At 39.1% G+C, this 7,252-nt stretch overlaps 1 protein-coding gene across 1 annotated transcript; it reads left to right on the forward strand.

Annotated features, from left to right (window-relative positions):
* Positions 1-2,313: 2,313 nt before the first annotated feature.
* Positions 2,314-6,241, forward strand: LOC143849126 (putative leucine-rich repeat receptor-like protein kinase IMK3). Its single transcript, XM_077358174.1, has 2 exons — positions 2,314-4,476; positions 5,383-6,241. Exons 1-2 carry the CDS (start codon positions 2,547-2,549, stop codon positions 6,006-6,008), a joined length of 2,556 nt encoding a protein of 851 aa, XP_077214289.1. The 5' UTR covers positions 2,314-2,546; the 3' UTR covers positions 6,009-6,241.
* The last annotated feature ends 1,011 nt before the right edge of the window (positions 6,242-7,252 follow it).

The raw sequence follows: 7,252 nt of genomic DNA on the forward strand, positions 1-7,252 counted from the left end.
AGCCTTATCGAGAGAGAGAGAGAGAGAGAGAGAGAGAGAGAGAGAGAGAGAGAGAGGCTCTACCATTAGCATTTTTATTTGATTACTTATCCAAAAGACAGCGAAAGAATGCAAGCTATTCACTAATTTGTATCATTTTCTAATTTTGTTTCCTTGTTTGTTTTGGATTTTAAGAATTGATTTTGAGTCCAAAACAGATTATTGAACTCAATTCTTCTTTTTTTTTAAATCTCGAGTCTAACAAATCAAGGGATAGGATCGATCCTATCATAAGGCAACCTATTGTGATTCATGCCAACTGGACATTCCGTCCATAGCATAGATCCAGAGATTCCCGAATAGGTCAACCTATCTTTGCTTCGAACAAAACAAGTCGAATTAGGATCGGTCAACTGTACTGTGTATTTTCTATATAGGAGATCACAGGCTATTCATATTTCATTTGATGGTCAGAGGCGAATTGAGAGCTAAGCAGTGGTAATTCTAAAGATCCCTTAGGGAAAAATATCAGGGCAACTAAAAGAATTATAGAAATGAATTCAAATAGGAAAGAGAAAGAAGAAAGAAAAGTGGATTAAACCTTAGCGAAACTCGGGCCTAAAAACAATTGGATTCATATGAAAAAGAAAAGAGTAATGCTAGGGAAACCGAGACTAGGACCTAAAAGGGGACCGAACAAAACAAACTGTTTCTTGCCACAATATCACTAATGACGTGAGCAATCCCTTGAGTTTAGGTAAATCACCGAAAAGTAAATTTTTCTTTGACACGTGGTATGTTCTCATTGCAGGTCCCGTTTTAAGTGGTACTCTAGGTCTCCATATCATTTTCCAAAAGGAAAAGACCAATTATTTGTTTCTATTGCATTCTATCCCATCGTATCACATTCTGTTCCGCGACATTTGAGAATCACCCCCAAACAAGGATTGATGGATCATAAAATGAAGGTGGGGGTCTACGTTAATGGGCCAAAATTGTGCTTCTTTGTCAGATCAACGATTGATCTCATTCACGTGGCAATACATGTGGGGCATTAAATGTGTGCATGGAAGGTGGAAATAGCTTATCAAGTATCAAGTTAACCAACGAGTCTTTGGAGCATGCCAAATAATAAGTCTTGTACGACAGCACGAGGCCCTTGTGTTGGAGAAAAATCACCGACCAAACGGTAATGAATAATAATAACTCTCGCACGAGGCCCTTCTTTTTTCATGTTTCTCTTTCGATGTAGCTTTTTTTTTCCATGCAAAATTAATTTTCTAGTGTTTGGTAAAACATTTTCCATGAAAAGTTTTTCTACAATCGAAAATTTTCCTTATCTGTAAGAAAATTTACAAATCTACTAGACCCTGGAATTTTATTTTACATGGAATATTTTTTGATAACTTATTAAGAAATGATTCAAACCTAATTTTACTGATCTTATGCTCGAAATTGGAAAACGCGTGATCCGGGTCATTGATACTGGGACCCATAATTTTATTTTCCATGAAAAAATTCCAAGAAAATTTTCCCTATATCCAAAGTTCATCAAGGACCAATGTTGAGCTTAATAACATATTTATTTTCATCATATCATTTAAAAGAGAACATAAACATATTCCCAAAATATCATAAGAAAAAATTGTCATGAAAATAATTCCCACTCATTGGCTATGGTCCTAACTTTGAGAACCCTAATTCCATCATTTAACAAAAAGGAGATCTTTTGGGGGGGTGTTAAGATTTACCTGCTTTTTCATGTAAATTTTTTTTCTTCCAGGAAATGGTACTTCCAGCCCCTTTTCCAGCATTTCCATCCTCCTCTTGTCTTGCTTTTTCCTAAAAATAGTGCATCTTACCCTCCTTTTGTTTGTCCTTTCCTGAAGATAAAGCCATTTTCAAGAAAAGACAAATGGAAGGGGGTGAAAATGCTTGAAAAAGGGTGTGGAAATATCATTCAGAAGACATTTTTTAGATGAAAATAGAGAAAAGGTAGTTAAAAAGAGAGTAGTCAATTTTCCAAATACCTTGGGAAAATGACATGTCATTTTACCTCGTACCCAATAGCAAAAAGGGCATATTTTTATATCCAACCCATCACATCAAAACCCGAGTTTTAAGGGCATTCTCGTCATTTCACGGCATACAGTGGCAAGTTCGTTAATTAAACTATAAAGTAATTCTGACTTTGACCACGAGGAAAATAGCAAGTAGGACCCACAAAATATAGCCGTTGGAGGCGAGGAGCGCATCAGAATCTTACTCACTGTTCAAAAAAAAAACTAGCCGTTAGGCTCAACGAAAAAAGCTACTCTGAACCAACCCACCTGGATTTCTTAGATTTTATCTCCCCAAAATAAGATTCCTCATTCAGATTTTTCACATGATCTCTCTGAGGCCCATCTCTCACACTACAAAATCCTCTCCTCCTTCAACCTCTCTCCTATTTCTTCCCCTTCTTTTTGTTAACGCCACCACTTCTTCCATAGAAGCAAAATAAAGGAAGAAAAAGAAAGGGAAAAAACCTGGTTTATGTTTCTACTTTTCTGCAATATTTTGGTTCCATGGAGCATCCCCATCAGATTTTGAATGGATTTTACAAATACGCATTTCAGCATTTTAAATTCCCTACTATTTCCAACGTTCTGCTTCAAAATTTCAGAGCTGAGGACAAGTTTTTCCTTTTCTATCGCCTTTTTATGCTTTTTTCACTGATTTTTTTCGCGTGCAGTCCTGTTTCGAGTCAACCCTCGGACGGATATATCGTGACCCAGTCGGATTACCAAGCGTTGCAAGCAATTAAACAAGCGTTTAATGATCCGAAAAGGGTTTTGCGGAGCTGGAACGACAGTGGAATTGGTGCGTGTTCAGGTGGGTGGGTGGGGATCAAATGTGTTAAAGGCCAAGTCATAGTAATTCAGCTTCCGTGGAAGGGATTGGGCGGTCAGATCTCCGAAAAGATCGGCCAACTCTTGGCTCTACGAAAGCTAAGCCTCCATGATAATGCTATTGGGGGACCAGTCCCTTCATCCCTAGGGTTTCTCACCAATCTTAGAGGGGTTAATCTCTTCAATAATCGCCTTTCGGGCTCGATCCCACCGTCCATTGGTTCTTGTCCTGTTCTTCAGTCTCTCGATCTCAGTAACAATTTGCTAACCGGAACCATTCCCATTAGTCTCGCAAACTCAACCACACTTTATAGACTCAATCTCAGTCTCAATGGCCTCTCGGGTCCCATCCCTATAGGTTTCACTCACATTTCTTCGCTAAATTTTCTTGCTCTCCAATACAATAATCTCTCTGGTTCTGTTCCTGATACTTGGGGAGAAGGATCAAAAGGGAATAATTTCTATCAGCTACAGTCCTTGACCCTTGATCATAACTCCATCTCAGGCCGCATTCCCGTCTCTCTGAGCAAGTTAGGACAATTAAAAGAGATTTCTTTGAGTCACAGCCATATCAGTGGCAGTATACCCGATGAAATTGGGATGCTGTCTAGGTTGCAAACTCTCGATTTGTCGAATAACAACATCAACGGAACCTTCTCTCCAAGTCTCTGCAACCTCTCGTCATTGATTAGGTTAAATCTCGAGAACAACCACATTGAGAATCAAATCCCAGAGACTGTAGATAGACTGCAAAAGCTCTCAGTTCTTGATCTGAGCAATAACCGATTAGGGGGCCAGATTCCCGCTACTCTCGGAAACATTTCAGGGTTATCTCAGTTAGATTTATCTAATAACAATCTCACCAGTCCAATTCCAGCCTCTCTCTCAAACCTATCTAATCTTACTTTCTTCAATGTTTCTTATAACAACTTATCAGGCTCTGTTCCTCTGCCTCTATCTGAAAAATTCAATTCCAGCTCTTTCATAGGAAACCTTCAACTTTGTGGGTATAGTGTTTTAGTCCCATGCCCTTCCTCTCCTCCGCCTTCTCAAAACCCTCCCCCTCCAAAAACCCGAAAACTGAGCAACAAGGATATTATTCTCATCGCGGCAGGGGCCCTCCTAGCTCTGTTACTTCTCCTCTGCTTTGTTTTGATCTGTTGTTTGATTAGGAGGAGGACTAGTTCAATAAAAAAGAGCGCTGCCTCAGCACGTGGGGCCACACCAAGAGGTGAAAAGCCTGGGCCCACAACTGGAACAGAGGTCGAATCGGGCGGTGAGGCCGGAGGGAAACTGGTACACTTCGATGGGCCGATGGTTTTTACGGCCGATGATTTGTTATGTGCGACGGCAGAGATTATGGGAAAGAGTACTTATGGGACTGTTTATAAGGCGACTTTGGAAGATGGGAGTCAAGTTGCAGTGAAGAGATTGAGGGAGAAGATCGCGAAGAGTCAGAGAGAGTTTGAAGTGGAGGTGAATGCGCTTGGGAAGATCAGGCACCCAAATCTTTTGGCTCTCAGAGCTTATTATTTGGGACCCAAAGGAGAGAAGCTCCTTGTATTTGATTTCATGCCTAAAGGGAGTCTTGCATCTTTCCTCCATGGTAATTCAAATGAACTAGCTACTTTCTTTCATCAATTAGAAACTAACTTCGATTAAAGTACTGTTTTTTTTATACTCTTTTCTCATAGTAAGTGATGATCTCAATGCAAAACCAACAATTTATATGGGCACTTTTTTAGATTATTTTCCACAAACTGCTTAGTTTCCCTTTAAAGATCTATTTTGCAGGTCCAGTATGTTTGGAGAACTTTTCCCCTTGGACTTCATAATTTGTGCCTTTTTTATTTAGAGAGAGAATCTACAAACTAAAATTTCTCTGTAAATCATTGGCTGTTGATAGCTTTATGGGATTTCTAACAGCTCTAACAACTAATTAGATTAGAGTAAAGTGCAGATATCATTTCTGTTTTGTTTTTTTCAAAAAAAGTGTTTGTTAAAATGCATTCTATCTGTTGATTTCTTATGTATTGAGAAAGTTAAATGCCCTTTGAGCTCCAATTTCTCAATCCCTATGCTTAGACAATTCTACCAATCTTCAGGATTTGCAGTGCACAAACAGATATCATTTCTGTTTAACTAAAGGGTTTTTCTTATTAATGTGTTCTATACACAAGAAATAAATGATTCATTACTGATTGTTTAACTAATGATTCATACACAATAAATAAATGATTCATTACTGATTGTTTAACTAATGGATTATTTTTCTTATTAATGTGTTCTATACACAAGGTATAAAAGACTCATAACTGATTGTTTGTTTGAGTAATGGGTTTTTCTTATTAATGTGTTCTAGACACAAGGTATAAAAGACTCATAACTGATTGTTAGTCTGACTAATGGGTTTTTCTTATTAATGTGTTCTATACACAAGGTATAAAAGATTCATAACTGATTGTTTGTTTGACTAATGAATTTTTCTTATTAATGTGTTCTATATATCCAGCTCGTGGACCCGACACCCCCATCGATTGGCCGACAAGGATGAACATAGCCATGGGTACGGCCCGCGGCCTCGCCTACCTCCAAACCCATGAGAATATCATTCATGGCAACTTAACATCAGGCAACATTCTACTCGACGACCACGGCAACACCAAGATAGCCGATTTCGGCCTCTCAAGGCTTATGACAACTGCCGCCAATTCCAATGTGATCGCCACAGCTGGAGCGCTCGGCTACCGTGCGCCGGAGCTCTCAAAGCTAAAGAAAGCCAGCATGAAAACTGATGTCTATAGCCTTGGGGTGATCATACTAGAGCTCTTGACAGGTAAATCGCCAGGGGAGGCGATGAACGGTGTAGATTTGCCGCAATGGGTTGCTTCAATTGTGAAAGAAGAGTGGACTAATGAGGTTTTTGATTTAGAGTTGATGAGGGATGCTTCAACTACTGGGGATGAATTGCTTAACACTTTGAAATTGGCTTTGCATTGTGTGGATCCTTCACCTGCGGCACGGCCGGAGATTCAGCAAGTTGTTCAGCAATTGGAAGAGATCAAGCCGGAATTGGCTGCGGGAGCGGGAGGCTCCGGCGACGACGGGGCTGCAGCAGTGGCTACAACCAGTGAATGATGGGTTTTTTAGGAGCTAATAGGGCGCGCGGGGGGAGAGAGAGAGAGAGAGATGTCCTTTTATATTCTTTTATTCTTGAGTTTTGTTGCTAGTAATGGATTCTCTATTAAGTGTATGTAAATAAGTAGTAGGGATCTTAATTCTCTGTCTTGAAATAGAATTGGTTCTATTTTTTAATTTTCTAGATGTTTAGATGATTTAGAAGAAAGTTATGCATTCATGGAACTGGATGATGATGAGCCTAAAACAAATCTTATGCTCATGATGTTTAGATGATTTGAAAGAAAGTTTTGCATGATATTTAGATTATTTAAAAAGTTTTGCATTTTATGCCCATGATGGGCATATGATGCTCATGATGTTTTCTTGAAATAGAATTGGTTCTATTTTTTATTTTCTTGATGTTAAGATGATTTAGAAGAAAGTTTTGCATTCATGGCACTGGATGATGAAAACAATTTTTATGCTCATGAGCATAAAATTTGTTTTACGCGCTCATTTTACTTGGAAAGAAACCTAGCTTTAAGATTGACATTTTCTTTTGTGTGAGTTTCTGCACTAAATCATTCTATGCACTATTTCTACCTGGCAATTCCAATGGGGGGGGGGGGGGGGGTGTTATCCACTAGGATAGAAGTCTTTGGATAAAGCTATTCCTGAAATCTCATACAGCTAATGATTTCCAAAGACCATGTTTGGGAAACCTTGAAAAATATTCCATGGAATATTTATAGGGCCATTTGTTGTTATCAGAGAAGGGGATGGGGGGAGAGAAGTAGGGGCCGTCCAAATCCGAACGTTAATGAACGGGATCTAAACATAGGAATAGGACCCATGGGCATATTTGGGAAACCTTGAAAAATATTCCATGGAATATTTATAGGGCCATTTGTTGTTATCAGAGAAGGGGATGGGGGGAGAGAAGTAGGGGCCGTCCAAATCCGAACGTTAATGAACGGGATCTAAACATAGGAATAGGACCCATGGGCATATTTCGGATCATCAAATCTGGGATCCGAAAAATTCTAGATTAGGTATGGGCACGCCACAGATGCCCCATTGGATAGTCACGAGCCGAAATGTTTTGCAAAAAAAACCTCCAAATTTTGTTAATGCCAACCGTTCTATGAAGGGTATTTTGGTCAAAACCTCTCTTATCACTTAATGATATTATTTAGATATGTTTAGAAGAGCAATACTATTTTTGGATAGTTCCGTGTCATGTTGATGAGGATTGTCATGGT

The sequence above is a fragment of the Tasmannia lanceolata genome, unplaced genomic scaffold (genome assembly GCF_043159265.1).
Source record: "Tasmannia lanceolata isolate RefF3 unplaced genomic scaffold, GAP_Taslan_0.1 ptg000016l, whole genome shotgun sequence".
Taxonomy (NCBI): Eukaryota; Viridiplantae; Streptophyta; class Magnoliopsida; order Canellales; family Winteraceae; genus Tasmannia; species Tasmannia lanceolata.

Excerpts from the sequence above, each read along its gene's own strand:
- LOC143849126 (XM_077358174.1), top strand. The coding sequence starts at position 2,547 with ATGGAGCATCCCCATCAGATTTTGAATGGATTTTACAAATACGCATTT. Across the intron at positions 4,477-5,382 it reads TCTTGCATCTTTCCTCCATG|CTCGTGGACCCGACACCCCC; the intron begins GTAATTCAAATG and ends CTATATATCCAG.